The sequence below is a fragment of the Crocodylus porosus genome, unplaced genomic scaffold, assembly GCF_001723895.1.
Source record: "Crocodylus porosus isolate Cpor-Errol unplaced genomic scaffold, CroPor_comp1, whole genome shotgun sequence".
NCBI lineage: Eukaryota > Metazoa > Chordata > Crocodylia > Crocodylidae > Crocodylus > Crocodylus porosus.
Genome location: NW_017728949.1, coordinates 53,853,173 through 53,871,733, shown reverse-complemented (window position 1 = coordinate 53,871,733; position 18,561 = coordinate 53,853,173). Strand labels below are relative to the sequence as shown.

The 18,561-nt window shown below is 39.6% G+C and overlaps 1 protein-coding gene across 2 annotated transcripts in view; it reads right to left on the bottom strand.

Moving 5' to 3' along the window:
• LOC109322641 (mitogen-activated protein kinase kinase kinase 2-like) overlaps positions 1-18,561 on the bottom strand; it is a 28,428-nt gene that overhangs the window by 9,016 nt on the left and 851 nt on the right. Inside the window, exons 2-7 of one of the 2 annotated variants that reach the window (XM_019553706.1) lie at positions 13,496-13,673; positions 12,824-12,942; positions 8,496-8,536; positions 5,421-5,520; positions 2,553-2,666; positions 1,785-1,884 (exon numbers count right to left, since the gene is read on the bottom strand). In XM_019553706.1, coding sequence (XP_019409251.1) covers positions 1,785-1,884; positions 2,553-2,666; positions 5,421-5,520; positions 8,496-8,536; positions 12,824-12,916 — 448 coding nt within the window. In that variant the 5' untranslated portion in view covers positions 12,917-12,942; positions 13,496-13,673. The remainder of the gene's footprint in view (positions 1-1,784; positions 1,885-2,552; positions 2,667-5,420; positions 5,521-8,495; positions 8,537-12,823; positions 12,943-13,495; positions 13,674-18,561) is intronic. The other variant, XM_019553705.1, reaches the window with a different exon arrangement.

Genomic DNA, 18,561 nt, shown 5'->3' with positions numbered 1-18,561 from the left:
CCTATCTCTACCCTGTCTTCCAAACTTCCATTCATTTACACTTTCACAGACTTCTTGTTACACTTTTAGCTTCTTTTCTGCCTTGGAGAACTCAGAACAACAGCAGTCTCCCAATACCCGAAGAAGTGTGTTTAAGCCCGAAAGCTTGCAAAGAACTTTTTCCAACTACTCAGTTGGTCTAATAAAAGATATCACATTTATCTAAAGAACCTTGTCTGCCTACGCCCTTAGACCAACACAGCTACAACCAACACACCCCTATTAGACAAGCATAACATTTTAACCCTGTAATCTGGAAATTGTGAAAAATCTAGGTATTTGTTTCCAGATGGAACTATGCACATGTTCCATTGTATGGAAACGGATATAATTCATTCATAGACAGATAAGCCATATAACAAACAAATGAAACAAAAATTCCTTTAAAGTAAAAAATGGAGTGTGTACTACAGTTTTGAAAAGCCCCAGCTCCTGAAATTGACTGCAAGATTGTCATGTTTCATTTTTTTAAAATCCATGTCTGTTAGTCACTCACAGCAGAGAAAAGTTTGAAAACTTGAAGCCTAAAGTTCAAAATGAGAAGAATTTTAAAAAAAAAAATTAGTCTCATTGTATTTTGAGGCCTGACTTAATGATTTTAAAACCTTAAAGATGACATTTAAAACAGATGCCACTTGCAGCAATCTAGTTTACAAACTGTTACTTAATACTTGGCTTTTATCATTATAAATTTTCATTTATTATGGTAGAGCTGGAGTGGTGTTGTAGCTGTGATGGTCCAAGAATTATGCAAGGATTGTTGTGGGGGATACCTTTTTTTGGACCAGCTGCATGGTTGGGATAGACTTGGACAGGCTTCAAGGTGAAATATTCTTCATTAGGTCTGACAGCCCTCAAGATCTCAGAGTCCTCCAACCAATAAAAGATACCACCCATAAAAATCCTCACCTCTGGCATATTTATTATTATGGTATTTAATTTTTAAAGAGTCCTGAATACTCAGTCCCAGAAAAATACTTGAAGCATCTTGCCTATACGAACAAAGGTGGTCACCATGCTGAGTATTTTCTATTTATAATATCACTGTCTCCTCAGCAAATTTATACACATACAATACACAAGCACAACATGTAATTTAGAATTAAGCCAACTGAAACAAATTACTATTATTTGTTCAATAATTTTTTTAGAAAAAGGGAACACAAAGAATTCTCAATATTAAACTTCACAAGTTAACCCGGTAGTAAAACCACAGTTTTAGATGGAGACACTTTGTAAACAATGTCAAACAGTTTAAGAATGGAAAGCTCCATTTAATGACAGCCATGAAAACAAGCTGCCATTTAAATAAGGATATTTTGTTCAGAAGCCCAATCCTCAACCCAATAAAGTCAAAGGAAGCATTAGCATTGACTTTTATGGACACAAAAATTAGTATGTAAAATGAACAATAAAATTATTTTAAGTAAAATTGTGGGGGGAAAAATAAAATATTTTGTCAACTTTAATAATCTAAAGCTGGTCCTATTTGTTTTCTTTCAGTTGTGATAGAGTAGTTACTTTGCCAGAACTTTCTGCACTGACTATTTATATAAATTAAACAAACTTTTTTTTAATCCCCCCACTTTGTTTTCTAAAACTAGCATTTTAGTGAAATATTACAGAAGTGTGCCAACTATTCTGCATGTATAAACCTTCTACTATAGAACATCAATACATATCTTATGCTGAGAGATTAAAAGGAAAGCTCTTACACTTCAAGTTACTACAATACAGCAGTTTACCTATTACAGGAAGCTTGCTTTTTCTTTCTGTTACTCCAAACACTGTGTTATTCAAATCTTCCAGTGACGAAAGGGGTTCCATGTTACTCACACTGGGAGACTAAAAATGAGAACATATTAAAATAAATGCACATTTCTGAAAGCTAGACATCTTTCTGTTAAGAAAAAAAACAAACTTGTAAATGCTATAACTTTTTAAGAAGGAAAAGAGCTGCTTCCTTGAAGTTCATGTTTCATACAGCTTCATCAACAGTTTATTCACACATTTGCACAGGTAAACTTTAAACTAAACTACTCTGGGACAAAAGTTTACACGTATAATTGATAACTTAGGACGTCTTTCAAACTTGAGCATTTCAGTTCCTATCAAGAAAAGTTTTCTGGATGGCGCTTGGATTTCAGCTTGAAATGTAATTATTAAAAAAATGTAACTTATAATAAGGTATATAATTCTGTAACATTGCTGAAAATGTCACATGATTTAGAAACAACCTCCTTCCGCTGCTGTGTAAAAGACCCATGCATCATACATGGCAGACCAAGCAACTACGAAGTGGCACAGTGAAACTGACTGAACTAACTGCTGTTAAACATATTCAATTTAGCTGGCTGGAAGAAAATATTCTCTCTCTAAACCTTGCAGCTAGAGTAATTGTAAATGTTACTCGTAACAATAAGATAAACATTTTAGATAGACATGCTCTTTTTAAGTAACTATTGTTCCTTTAAACTTTATAAAGGAAACCCTTTAAAATACTGAGTAGGTACCTGTGTATTTCCATGCACTACAAGCAATATTTTGAGGCTCTTCATGTGAACACTACGATCTAACAGTTCAACAGCTTTGTCCAAATCATCCTGTGTGGTTAACGGAATCACCAGCTATAGGAGAGGAAGACAAATTAGTTTTAACAAGAAACATATGGGAAGAAGAGCTGGTATAAGAATTTGATAACATAAGATTCCCCCCACCTGCCTAGACGTTTTTATTCATTACACAAAAAAATCTATGCCAATGCATGTTAAGGTGACAGTGAACAGACCTAGAAGATACCACATTTAAACGTGAAGCACAGCCCTAACTTTGCCTTTTAGCACATATGACATTACAAAAGAAGCATTTGTTATTAGGTAACTACCACTTCTGGTATACTGTGCAATGTACTGTCCACAGCTTTAATCAGGGGCATCAAACTCATCTGGCCCAGCTGGCTGGATGAGCAGCATGGGCTTATTTGCAAGCTGATCAGGCGCACGCACAGACCAACCCTGCATGCTGAGTTCAGTGCACACTGCTAATCCCGTGTACACATCACATATGTTGCCGGCCCCATGTACCATGTGTAGTTTACAGGGCTGGTCTGACAAATGCCACACACAGCTCCCAGTTCAAGACCCATAGACGGAATAGCAGGCTGGATGATGGGGCTCCACAGACCAGATCCAGCCCATAAGCAGTATCTTGAACACCCCTGCTTTAGAAGAGGCTACACGACTATGTAGCATCTTCACTCTTCTACGCAGCAGCTTCATTTAATACCTATACATTTACTCAGACCTGTTGAATAAAATCTCTTTTCTGGAGACTTATACACTGATTTTTTTATATATTTTTGTTTCTAACTTATTAAGAAATCCCGTTGTTCAAAAAATGTCAGACATGAACCTTCCCAAAAGGCCTAAACATGCATCTCACTAGAAATCCATGGACTGGTTTAATTATTTCTTTAAGCAAGTCACAAATCCACTCGAAGCATAATTAACACATGTTAAAATACAAACCAGATTTTAATAAAACTTAGAAATGAAATCTCTCTTGTTTCTATAAAGAAGCTGCATTAGGCTAGATGAATAGACGCTCTCCACCTATGTCCTTAATTTCATTAGTGATCATTTTACTTATTCTACTCTGTAGCAATTAATGTTACTCCAAGGAAATTACTTCCAAATACTGCATGTGGGGTTGGATAAACCTGACAAAAAACAAACTAAATTTAGAGAAAGAGAGAAATATTAGTGCCTAAAACCCTCAATCATAAAGGGCACAGTGCAGACAAGAAGTAAAGCCAGACCCTGCTCAAAGACATTCATTATAACTCATGTATACCAGGCAGGCTAACGCACAGATGAGAAGGGACAAAGAAAGAGGATGAGGCAATGATGAAAGCAAGATTTTTCCATTATAGCCTTTGTTTTCTAATGTGTATTTGTTAGGAATAACCTGCTACATTTAAACTAACACACTTCTGGCAAGATCATCCCTTTATATTTTATCCAGAACATGACAAGAAGAGTTAAAAAACTCCTGATCAACTGCCCAACAATCCGTTAGGGATATTTGAGCTTACTAAGCATAATGTATACCCCCCTGCCCTTCAAAAACCCTCTGTGGGAATGTATTCAGTATTTAGGAATTAGTCAGTTCAAAAAAGGGTGGTTGGTGAGGTAGGTAGTAGCAGATGGACAAATACCTCATGCTATCCCTGGCAGATGCAACCAGGTAATTGAGCACATAGAGTTATAAAGGGCATGTATACTCCCTACTATTTTAATAAAATAAGGACAAAAAACAGGGAAAGTTCCTGAAAATTAATACTGACCCCTATATATATGCTTTTCTATCAAGTCTCCCTCTACACCTCTGGCTTGCTTGGAAGAAGTAATTTGGGTCGGTCACAGGATCATAGGAAAGTAAGGCTGGAAGGGACTTCATGAGGTCACAGGTAGTTCAGCTCCCTGCTCAAGGTAGGATCATCCTTGACTAAAGCATCCCTGCCTAGTGTCTGTCCAACCTGCTCTTGAACATTTCCAGGAATGGGGAGTCCATAACTTCTCTAGGTGGTCAGAAAGTCCCTCCTAATCTCCAACCTAAATTTCTTCCACTGCAGCTTGAGGCCACTGCTCCTAGTCCTGTCCCGTCCCCTATGGCCACAAGAAAAAATCATCTCCATCCTCTCCATAATCATCCTTCAAGCATTTGGAGACTTATCAAATCATTTGTCCCAGGCCTCTACTCATTGCTCTTGGCTGCACTCTCTCCAATCTGTCCACATCCTTGAAACATGGGGCCCAAACTGGACACAGGACTCCAGGTGAGGCCTCACCAGTGCTGGATAAAGCAGAAGGCTCACTTACCTTGATATGCAGGTGACACTCCTGTTAATACAACCCAGCATACTGTTAACCTTTTTTGCGACATGAGCATGCTTGCTGGCTCATATTCAGCTTATGGGTGGTGTAAGTGGGTCACTCAACCAGCTAGGAAGCCAGTTATTTCTGGGTTCAGGCTTTACAGGCAGTTTTACATGGAGCAACCCTATCCCCACAGTACACAAAAGCAATAAAATAAGCAAGCATGCAAATGACAAACAAAACCAAAACCTGCCTTCAACCTCGAGGGATGTGCGCTCTGCTTTACCCGAGTTTAGACAATTCCCATTCACTTAAAGAAAGAACAGACTGGAAGCCCTGCAGTCCACAACAGAAATAACCAACTAAAACCTCACTCTCCTGCAGCTTTCTTACAGATGTACATCCTATAGCCCTCAGTCAACCCTAATGAAAATCAGTTTGATTTCAGTCTTGAAATGTATTAAAGTATAATAAACCCAGGATTTAGGAATTCAGAAAAATTACCTCATTATTGCTATAATGCAAATCCATAGGCTGTCCAAAAGCAACTTTAGCTTTAGCTGCAAGATCTTCTAGCTTGACAGGTCTTGGAAACTGCAGGATTCTGAAAAACAATTTAAGTGTGAGAACATTTTTTCCACTACTATTAAAAGGATATATTGTTATTAATAAAACTGCTTGTGCATCTGATCCTAAATCTAAAGTTAGTCACATGGATTAAACACATTAAAAAAAAGATTTCATATGTTTGCCTTCTATTTTTGGTACATTAATGTATAGTTTAAACAAAACACATTTATTTCAGTGAAAAATTAAAAGGAAGCTCACAGTTAGTATACATATGATTAGTGCATTATCAGTATTTTACTTGCTTTGATGTTGCTTCCATTTTGTAGGCAAACAGGACATTAAACTATTTTGCGTCCTGCTGTAAGCACACCAGTATTCCAGATGCTTGTACATGCATGTCAATATTGCCTTGTTTAAGGGATGCAGCAAAACAGTGGAGGCAGTTACCACTGAAGAGAGCCAAGAGGTAGGTTAGTAATGGCTTGATAAGCAAAAGAGCAAAATATCGCAGCTTTCATTTTAAGGAGCAAATAGATTTTCCTTATTCAGGAAGGCAACTTCATAAAATCACCCTTAAAATAAATGAGAAGAGAGGGGAGCGGGAAGAGAGATGATAGTGTATTTAACCAAATACATGCATAATTATACAAGGGCCTGCCCTTGGCCCCCCCCTGCCCCACCCCCACTGCCTTCTCACCACCAATGCTTGTGTGGCCTAGTGCCTGCCTCCCTCCCACCCACCTCCTACAGCAGGGGTGGGCAATTATTTCGGGCAGAGGGCCGCTTACTGAGTTTTGGCAAGCCATTGAGGGCCACATTACAGGCAGCCAGGAGCAGATAAATATTAATTTTCTAAATTTGTAGGGACCCCACGGGCTGGATAGAATGGCCTGGTAGGCCGCATCTGGCCCATGGGCTGCATTTTGCCCACCCCTATCCTACAGCCTCCCTCCTGCCACCGCTTTCCCTCTGGCTCCGGCCCCGATCCAGCCCAGGGAACAGAGCATGTGGCTGCTTCAGCCCCAGCCCAGCCAAACAGCAGTTGCTGGAGCAGTGGCAGCTCCGGCTGGGCCTGAGCCACAGCCTGGGTTGAAGCTGCTGCCATTGCCACCAGGCTGGGCTCACGCAGAAGGAAACGCTTGCTTTGGGCCCTGGGCTGGAGTGGGGCCAGAGCCCTGCCAGAGCAGACAGTAAGTGGTAGAAGGGGAGAAGGCAATGAGGCAGAGGCTGGGGAGGCAGGACAGCAGGAGTGGGCAGGCAGAAAACGGGCAGCAGCTGTGGTTCAAACACCAACACTGAGTCAGGGCCCAAGCTGGATCTGCAGCAGCTACCTCTCTACCCCAGGCCCACCACCCTGTACTTGCAAGATGAGGGGCTTTATACCTCCCCCCACCCCACACACACACCTCCCATGTTAAATGGAGGGAAAAAACCCTCTCATCTTGGATTTAAGAAATATGGTATATTAAATTGTTACATGCATCAATCAGCATTGACAGCATTCCTTCAAGAACCGCGTCCCCTTAACAATTCTTGCAAGTGTGAGCACCAACCAAAAGATTTTCTACCACCTGAATTCTGCCTAAACCAGAAGATACAAAATAGGCCTAAACTTGCTGAACTTCTGTAATAGAAAATTATCTCCTGAATAAGAGCAATTAAACTATTTGGGCAGAAAGGTAATAAAACAAACTTCTTCATCTGTGTTCTACGTTACTGATACTCAAACCACACAGAGGAGAAATTTTGGTTATATGTTATGGGTGTTACACTAGAAAATTATCAATGGCTAATGGTCCCTTTTATCTGTGTGTTCACTAACCAACAAAGCAATAAGAATATGATTTTACTCAGTCAGAGAAGGACAGACACTAGGTCATTTCTGAGTTACAAAAAGGAACATTTCTCTCCTTTCTCATGGTAATTAACTGTTCATTCAGCAAGTTTGGAACCTTTGACCGTGCCTGCTGGAAGACCTTGTTCATCACTTTTGAATGCCACTTCAATAATTGGAATTCAAGAAGAACTACTGCTTCTCCTTTCTACCCGTCTCTTTCACAAAGGGTAAAAGCACTAATACGTTGCAAAATACTTTTGTTGCATTGCTTCATCACTGTATTGTTGGAGCTACGTGTTCCAGGAACAGAGCTCACCCTGTACACTGGGCTTGGTCTGCCCCGTGTCCCCAAGGCATTCAGCTCCAAATCACTTTTGGCAAGTCTGAAACAGAACCAGAACTTGTCTGCATGATGGGATAAATGAGAAATGCTATGCCACAATAGCTCCCTACATACACGCATACTTACTCTGCCCAAGAGCTACTGTGTGTGGCTTGTCATAACTTTGGAAGTGGATTAAGCTGAACTGCTACAATTTACTCTTCCATAAGGCTGCAACAGACATTGCCTTTGTGCCACCATAAAAATGTAAATGGTGGCACAAAACCCATGTAACCAGACACTGTAGCTCTTACCTACGTCACAAATGCCAAAATCTGGGAGCATGACGATTCCTAATAATAGTTGGTGCTGCCTTTTCATGGCTAATTTCTGTTCAGCTTATGGCTCCAACTGACCCTGGCAGGTGCTCCTGGGGCTTCAGGGACCTGATCCCAGTAGAGGGATACCCAAGATATGGCACCCATGGTTACTGTTCCACAGGATCAAACCCCTGCAGGACAATGGCTCTGGCAATATCTGTTAACCTCAATGAAGGAGATCAGCTGTGCCAGGACACATCCTACCAAGAGCTGATCCAGTTCCAAACATGACAGCTGTTTATACCCTAAGAATGAGAGAAAGAGCATGCACAGTGTTGGACAAAGTGTGTATCTTGTTAACAGCCATCAAGAATATTCCTATTTTTCTAGGTATTAAGACGTGACCACACCATTATAGTGAGATTAGCATGAAAGAACCTGAACTGACAGATTTTATATGTAGGCCAATAAGGACAGGTTCCCAGTATAAACTTGTGAAAGAAATGTATTAAAATCTTTTCCTGTCTTACCTTTTTTCACCTCGATGTTCAAACTTGACTCTAACATCATTCTGTAATGAAAGAAACAAGTTATACACACAAAGCAAAATGCCAATAAAAAGCAATATCAATTATTGGTTTGTGACAAATCCTTTTCTACTCAGAAAACTGAGCAAGATCTATTAAACATTCATACACAATTTGCATAATCTTTAAGAGATGAGTATTTATTCATATTTTTTTGGCCTACTGAACGTTTAGCAAAAGTGGAAAACTATTTCTTTTGCTAAGGTATCAGATAAGTCCAAACTCAACAAAGCACAAATGCTTGTATGAGGAAAAAAAAGTAAGTGTAATTTTTGATTATATGGTAACCTTTCTTTCCCCTCCAAAAGACTCATAAGAAAAAAATAATAATAATCATCACCATCATCACCACACTTGACCCATATGCAGGGGTATCTTATAATTGCCTACAGTCTTGATGTTTTACTCTCAGTATTTTTGCACATGCAATAAAATACTAGATGAGAAATTTTCAGTGTAGTTTTTATTTGAGTGTACTTAAATACTTTCAATCTTTTCCTTAGTCATTTGATTCCCCTGTGATATTCTGTAAGAACAACAGGAGTTCACAGACTTTTTCTGTTATTCATATCTTAGTTTTGGAGAAAATCATTATTTGCTAAACTTGAACCTTAAAGTATAGGGCTGACTTATAATCAGAATACTGCATTGCAGACGGCAATGTTTTATTAAATAATACATTGGTGGTTTTAAATTAAATATGAAATTTACTTACTATTTTGTCTAAGGATTAGGGTCTCACTCAGGTGGCTTGCGAGATTAAAATACTCAGTTTAAATGACTATTCGAGTAATTATTCTTCCCTTCCTCTGTGCCCTGCATATTTGGTCTCACAACTGAAGTGTCTCATTTAACAGGGGGAAGGGTTGGTTTGGCAACCATCATTCCCTTCCAGATCATGGTGTATGCAGGAGAGGTCACCCAGACCTTCAACACATTAGCCCACGCAGAAGTATGGAAGAGTGGAGGCAGTCCAGGCCTGCTATCCCCGCTTTAGGCCATTGAGACAGAATCCAAAGGCCAGACTGAGTCCAGACATTTGGTGCCTCCATAGCTGTAGTTGTAGAAGTAGCTGGGAATTGAACCCATGTCTCCTGTGTGGCAGACAAGCTTTCTATCCAGAGGGGACTCCAGAAGGTGAAAGACTACAAGTAATAGTACTTCTATAGCTAAGGCTGCAAAAGTATTGCCATTATTTCAGTAGTTAGATATCCAAAGTTAGATACCTCTGGAGCCAAACAGTGCTGCAACTCTTCGAACCTCATTAGGGGCAACAAAACTCCTGTTTTTCCTCCGTATACATGGGGGGAAATTTCTTTATTAGCCTCCTTCAGTGCCTGCCTAGCTCACAAAGCAAATAATTGGTGGAGACTGGGCATTTCACAAAGTATGAGGGAAAAACTCTCACAGACTTCCTGCGGTGTTCAAAAGAGGCTAATTTTCCCCAACTACATACTATTCATGAGAAAAAACTCTTGGTACCATCTAGCAAATATTTCCACATTGGCTTTCACTCGTACTATTTCCAGTTTTTCACAACCCAGCAGCATTCACTTAAATGAAGACTGTGCCCTAATGCACATATATAAAAGGGGCAAAATTATGGCTAAATGGACAGCCTTAAACACTGGTATTACCTCAGCTCAGTCTTCCACTTTAACACTTAATAGTATTCTTTTAGCAGATCTGTTTCCCCAAATTGCCTCAAAACTTTTTTATTTTTTTAAAGGAAAGTGACAGACAAAAAATAATAATTTTGCACCCTGAAACTCTAGCAATTCTTCAGCAAGATGATGACTGGATATTTTTAAACTGAGTGAGGACTTCTTCAGACCTCTAGGAAGACTAGTACATTGAATGAAACAAGGTGCTATTATGTACATTAGCAGTGCCAATGAAACATTGGAAACTGTTAAAATAAGTTACTATATAAAGTACTTCTGATACAGAAAGTATTCTTTATAAAAAGTTATCATTTTACTAAACCAGAAAGAATTTATGATCATGAAGAACACATCCAACACTCTATTCAAACAACAAAGTTTTGCTGTTCCCTCCTGTAAAGCCATGAAAACTATTAAAAAAAAGTCACAGCTTTAAATAATGAAAAATATGTACTTTATTCATTGCCTTGGAACTCAAGAATTCTTAACTATCTTCGCTTAAAACTTCTCAGATGTCCTTTATCCTTAAAATGGGACCAGACAAGGAAAATTTCTGTCCAGAAGGTAAAAAACAGTTATGGACATTAGGGTTTTTTTGTTTTTGTACAATCATTTATAAGAATGGAAGCATGTATGAATAAAAAGTTTCCCATTGTGTTTTCCTATTATTTATTGTATTACATATTTATTATATACAAAAAGAGGAGGATTGCACATGCACACATTTATTTTGCTGCCTAAAAATGTGTACAATACTAACGGTCAAGTCACTACGACAGACTACCACCATTTTGTCAATGAACATATTGAACACATGCATGATAAAATATCAACCCTATGAAAACTTACAGCTTTTAAACCACTAGTAGGGACTGAACCAAATAAAGATTTTAACTAAGCTAAATATATAATATCCATTACAGGTAGCTTGCTGTACAAGTGAGAAAAACTTCTACTTTGTGAAATTCATAGAGGGCCTGAAAATTTTAGATTTTTTAAGCTTTGTACAGCTGGACTTAAAAATCCTTTCCCCCTAGATTGATATTGTAAACGGGGATTGACAAAGTTAGGCAATGTCAAGACACTCAAGAATTCTAAAGACCTACCATGTCTGAAATTAAGAAGTGGCTACAGCCTTTCACACCTCCTCGATACTTCACAAAACACAATAAAGAAAATAAGAACTCTTTCCCTGAATTGCTGATACTTTTGGTATGACAGGTTCAGTTCACAGAGTCCACTTTATATCTAAATTCATAGATTGTAAAGGGCTGGAAAGGACCTTGCAGATCATTGGGTCCAGCCTCCCCACTCTAGGCAGGAAGACAACTGGGGTTAAGGGACCCCAGCGAGGTGACTGTCCAGTCTCCTCTTGAAAACCTCCACGGTAGGTGACTGCACCACCTCTGGAAGAAGTTTATTGCAGTCTGGACACCCTGACAGTGAAGGAGTTTTTTCTGGTATTAAGCCTGAAGCAGCCTTCCAAGAGTTTGTACCCATTACTCCTGGTCTTCCCTGGGGGTGCCCTAGTAAACAATTGCTCACCGAGCTCCTGATGCACTCCTTCAATATAGCTGTAAGCCAACTATCAACTCCCCTCTCAACCTTCTCTTCTGTAGTCTAAAGAGGTCCAGGTCCCTCAGCCTCTCCTCATATGGCTTGCCTTGCAAGTCCTTGATCTTATGGGTGAGCCTTCTCCGGACCCTCTCAAGTTTTTCCACATCTTTATTGAAGTGCGGTGCCCAGAACTGGACACAGTACTCCAGCTGTGGTCTCACCAGTGCTGAGTATAGCGGGAGTACCTCTTTCTTTGTTTTACAAAGATGCACTGGTCAATGCATGCCAGCATGTTGTTTGCCTTGCTGACCACCACCTTGCACTGATGGCTCACATTCATGTGATGGTCGATCATTACCCCCAGGTCCATTGCAGCTGTGGTGCAAGTCAAGCAGTTTCCATGAAGCCTATAGGTATGCTGAAGGCTGTTTGACCCCCAGTGGAGCACCTTACACTTGGATGTGTTAAACTTCATCTGGTCCCAGTCTGCCCAACTCTCAAGCCTGTCCAGGTCCACCTGTACCCGCAACCTATCATCTGGCGTGACCACACTGCCCCATAACTTGGTGTCATCCACAAACTTGGCCAGCGAGCTTTTCACTCCCCCCATCCAAATCACTGATAAAGATGTTGAAAATTCCCTCCAAGGAAACATGGAAAGAACGGGTAGTAAACCTCAATTCTAAACAAAATCCAACAAAAAAAAACAACAAAAAACAAATAAATATAAAACACTGTGATGGATAATGTCAAATCAAAGCATAAGCTTGAGGTTTACTGCTTCTCCCAGCTCATGATCTTTAAAATGCAATATGGGAATGGGAAGGGGAAGCTTTCCCATTATACAGTAAGCACCTTCAAAATCTGTCTTGAAAAGACACACTAGGATTTGCCATTTGTTTCCTAAATACGGATAATAAAAAACAATTGTATCTACAGAGGGCTGGAATCATTCATTTAACAGTGGCACTGGTGTTGCAACAGGAGAATTATAGAAGCTGTAATACACTATACTCTGGCCACTGTGCTAACAAGAATACTGAAGATAACCTGTTTCTTAGGTGAAGATGATTTGGGTTTTCCTGTTTCTTGTAGGGGCAGCACAGGATGACTGGCCTTATGAAGTACAGCCAGGTCTTGCATGATTGAATTCAAAGCTTGCTGCTCATCTGTTTAAAAAAACACAACAAAAAAGAGACAGAAAATGTGTAAGTGACCACTGTAGTTTACATTGACTAGAATAGTAATCCATTCTAAAATACACATAACTATCACAACCACCCTAATAACAATTCAAGAATCATGTTACCCTGTGGCTGGCATATTGCAGTTACAAATTCTTCATTTTATTCATTCCCAGGCAATATCATCATAAACAGGAAAATAAGTATCTTTTTGGCAATTTACCTTTCGGTTACAAACAGTTAAACAAACAAAAAGAGTTTTGAACAAACTGCTGTAAGCTTGTAGCAAGTTGTTCTCCTTGATACAACTGCAGATGTGAAGTAACTTAAAAAAAAATTCAGTGAGAAAAGTGAGAGAGAAAAGAAAACAAAATCCCCATCTTGCAATGACAGAAACATATCAACGTTAACAATGTACCCTGAGTATTATTTTTTCCCTGCTAAAAAACACTTGAACTCAGGCACAAAGTAAAACAAGCAAACGCACTAAATTCTTGGGAGACTTTTGCTGCCTAAATACCTACCATTGATGGCTCACCGTGCAGAGGTGTTTTGCTTTGTTTTGTTTTGTTTTTTTACTTTTCCTCTGCACAAATGAAGTCTTCTAAGGCAAAGGAGTGAGCAGAGAGATTCATAGGCAAAGGTGGTCAGTCTGAGACTGATCGGGTGCAGAGATACTTAGCAATGAGGATGGCTGACAGTGGAATTGCACAAAGCTGAAGGTGATCAAACTTGAAAACGTTACCCTTACAGCCCTGGTAAGTAGGGAATAATTAGCATTTTGGACTTTTTTTTTCTTGGAGGTGGGGAATTGGAAGGCTGACACTATCCCAACTCCACACCACATCACTGTTGCTCCTCTTCAGTTTGGCCTTGTCTCCACAGACGTATCAACAGAGTGAACATCACATTTTTGCCTCCCCCCAAAAATTATTTAATAGTGGCACAAGAAAGAGCTCTTCATTTGATTTTCCTTAAGCCTGGCCTAATTACCCATCTCCATGACAAGTTCAGCTGCACAGTTCCTGAGTGACAAAAGGCCTTCAGCAAGAACCTAGGGAACTGCACAAATGGATACTAATTGTTTTATGACTTTATGGTCCATCTGACTAAGAATTTAGCCATTTGAACAGCCAGTCAAGTCACAGATATTGATAAGGAGACAGAGAAAAATAATCTGTATATTAAAACTTTGATATTCTTGGATATCCACATTATAAACGTGAACAACACTTTTGAGGGCTATCCAAAGTCATGCAACAATATGAACCTCAATAAGTGAAATACCAGAGTCTCTACAGTCAATAGTATTTATTAAAAGTGATTGAGCCCTGTGGAATAACTTTGTTAGATATTCCAAAGTTAAGTATTAATAGATTTATTCATGCTATGCATAAATGGATGCCAAGTTCAAATATATAATTTTATGATCCATGACAAAGGATCCCTTATGAAATGCCACTTTGTTGTAATGTTAACTTTGCAGAAATGGGAAGCAAGGTTTCATGACAAATACAAATAAATGTTGGCTCACTTGTAGGATTTGCAATTGATGCTATTAATTTACATTATCAAAAGAAAAAGAAGAGTTGCAAGTGACAGTGATAATCTAGATAACTTGTACCAAGCTTTGCAGCTCAGTATTTCGTTGTCATAATCCTCTTGGGAAGGTTATACTTTATGCTGGATATTACAAAGAAGCTGTAAAGAATAAAACTTTATGTGAATTTACCCATACCTAAAATGACCCTAAACTTAAGACAACCCCCCAATAATTAAATTAGATTAAATTATTATTTTCTAGATTCTATACATAGAAAACTAAAACAAGCTTATAAAATTTCCATGTACTCAACTGAATTATTGAAAGATCGGCTTAAATCTGCCCCATCCCCAACCTGCTGCAGCAGGGAAAGCAGTGGCAGGGGGGCAGTAAGGCAGCTTGACCCCTGCCCCCTTGCTAAGCAAACAGAGGTCCATACCTTGTTACATAACAAATGCCTGAATTTTGTAGCTGCAACAAGTAGTATCAATTTGTACCACTTCATTGTGGTAGCTGTCCATTAGGTTTATGGCAGGAGAGTGCTGGTTAGCCTGGAGCTGCCTCCGCTTCTCTAGTCACCCTGGTCAGGCACAGCTGGCACTTCAGGGGCCCAATGCTGTGCACTCTGGAAATGGGAATTTCCAGGGCATGCAGGATTGTGTCCCTGAAGATCTGAAACCACCGGCCTGGGTTCACTGGTTTGGGAGTCTCTGGGTGCCTGCTTCCAAGCAATACAAGTATCTGGCCTCCTCAGTAAGTGCAAGTCTCAAAGACGGGGTAGAAACAGGAGAAAACAATTTCTTCAGAACACATTTACACTAGACCAATTCTAAATGGAAAATTTTCTTTAGACCATTTTCTCAGCTTCCTAGCCTTAATACCACATACTTAATGCAGCTGACTTAGTTTCCAGCCCAGTCTCTGTATCAAAAGGAGCCTCCCAGCATTTATCTGCAGTTTGGATGAATACAATGGCTTTAAAGAAGGACAGGTAAAGCCACAGTAGTATATGGTCAGTGACTCCCAAGGGGAGGACAGGATTTGCTCAGATTATGGAATGAATCCATGAAGGAAGAGGCCAAGTCTCTTCTCAAGCATCCCTGGGGAGATATCCTATATGCAGCTAAACTTCAAGACTGCATAGAAAGAATGGAATTTCCCTTGGTTAAATTATATTAGTTCTCTAGGACTACAAAGCATTATTTCAATTAAGGAGGATATGCATTCATTATTCAGACAGATGTTCTGTAATTAAAAAAAATAAATCCCCAATTACAGGTAGTATTACTAGATATATTACCAAGCTTTTGATCAATTACTAAAGAATATAATAGGCTTGCTTATTACTTCATAAACACATCAGACAAGGATTAAAATGTAAAATGTGTCAGATTATAATGTAACTGAAGCAAATTAAAAAACGCACAGAGGAACATGTGGACTGGTAACTAATAAGCAGTTTTCATTTTTAGCTGAAGATGCCTACTATGTACAATACTGAAGCATAGTAAATATGCAGGAAAAACTAAACAATTGATAATGGATTATTTTGTGTGCAACATCCTGAGGAACCTATGCACATTTTATGACACCTGGCTGGCACCATGAAACAGCTGAATCATGTCAGTGCATGCAATGTCAACTATCTGTAGTATATCCCACCTAGATGAAGTACAATGGTGGATCATTAATATTTGTCTGTAAAACGGAAACACTGAGATAAGTTGGCTGAAGCCAAGAAAAAGGTAACTCCCCACCACCTTTTGTGCAGGAAGTAGAGAGTGCAAAAGCCCCAGAAGCAGAACAAATTAAGTAATGTGTTAATACTTGCCTTTAAATACCACAAAGGCTAGATGAGTCAAAGGAGACTCAGAGCCACATTTGAAATGTTGGGGTAGGAAACAGGAAAAGGATTAAATATTTTCATAGCTGGGAGTGAATCATGCTTGAATGTGGGACACGCCAAGTTCAGAGCAAACTACCTGGGGGAAAGACAGGCCAATGAATCATGCACACTGCAGAAGACAGGCATGGACTCTGCTGCATGCTCTGATTAAACATTTGAACCAAGGACTCTACATATTATGTTCCCATTCACTATATGTTCCAATTGCCAGCTTATAATACTGAAAATGCCTACAGACTGCAATGACCCCTGGAAAAGGTGAAGAACCACAGGAGAGATTAACCTCATTCAGACAAACTGGAGAGCCACAGTGAGAAATGTGTGCTAAAAGTAAGAGGACCCATCCATGGTATAGAAGGGCTGGCACAGCTCACCTTTACAAAAAGGTGCAGCTCTAGCTCCTAGTATTAAAAAATATGGGGAAGGGGGGAGTATTCCCAAGGACACAAAAAAAGATCAGGGGCACAGCCCACCCTTTAAATTTGCAAATGTAAGTAAGTGGAGTAAGATCCTCATTGTTTTGTCAGCTGCTTGCATCAGTTATACTGTATTTACAACATGCTAAAATATTTGATATCTAAATTTAATGTATGAAACTGCTGATTATCTACCTAGGTGATTCTTGATGGATGAAAAGTTTGTTGAAAATGTAAGAATAAAATGTCCTAATCTGGGAATCACTGTTCTGTGTAACACAGTATCAGATCCAAGAAAAACCTAGCACTAAAAAGCAAACAAATGCTCCCTGGATATGATAAAGAGGGGTTATCCTCCTAAATCATACTCAAATATTGGCTATGATATTTATCTAACTGACAAATCCTTTCTTTGATTTCAACTGTAGTGTCTAAGTGGTACCTTATTTGTAAATTTGCTACCATTAAGGAAATGCACTTCCTTCATTCTGATGTATTTTAGGTCAGTGCTTAAGAAAGAAAATTGTATTGTTCCTCTGATAGATGGGTGGGAAGACAAATGTCAAAGCAGGCTAGATTACCACATTTCATAAATGATGAACATGAGCCGGCAGCGTGATGAGGCCATCGATAAAACCAACTGCACCTTGTTGTGCATGACCAACAGATCGAGGGAGGTGATGCTCCCCCTCTATGCGGCACTGGTCAGGCCGCAGCTGGAGTACTGTGTCCAGTTTTGGGTGCCACACTTCAAGAGGGACATGGAGAATCTGGAGAGGGTTCAGAGAAAGGCCACTCATATGATTAGTGGCCTCCATGAAAGACCCTACACGGGGAAGTTGAGGGATCTGGATCTCTTCAGCTTTCACAAGAGACATCTGAGGGGAGACCTTGTAGCTGCCTATAAGTTTATCAAGGGAGGACAACAGGGACTTGGAGATGCACTATTTACCAGAGCACGCCTAGCAGTAACTAGGAATAATGGGTGCAAACTGGTGGAAAGTAGATTCAGATTAGACATCAGGAAGAAATTTTTCACAGTAAGGGTAGCCAGAATCTGGAATGGGCTTTCAAGAGAGGTGGTACTATCACCTAACCTGGAAGTCTTCAAGAGGAGGTTTGATAGTACCCAGCTGGGGTTATCTGACCTCAGTCATCTTTCCTGCCGGGGCAGCGGGTCAGACACGATGATCCTTTGTGGTCCCTTCCAACTCTACAACCTATGAATCTATGAAACCTGAGCATTTGGATGAGAAGTCTAAATCAAATATCTAGTATGATTCGATAAAAGCCTTGTACTCACAAAATTCAATTTGTACACAATCACTAATCCCATAGATTTTATATTCTTGAACTAATCTTTTAAAAGTATTAGATTGGGGTGGGGGGAAAGCACAAGTTGTATCTGACAGTATCAGTGATTAATTTTGGTTAAAGGTGTAACGCTGCATTTATTCCAAAAATAAGCATTATAAACTTGAGATATTCAGTGAAGGGTAAACTTAAAAGAAACAGATACATTGGAAGTATGGAAAGCATTAGGGGTGCACAGATAAAGATTTTTTGGGCTGAATTTTCCTTGCAAGCTTTTGGGCACAAACACCCTTCTTCCAGCATAGGGAGAGTCTGCTGGTGTTTATGCGCTCTCCTGTGTACACTAGAAGCCAATATTCTAACCTGTGTACAGGACCTCCACCTGACGCAGGAGGTACATGGTCCCACTAGGGGGAATGCCTTAC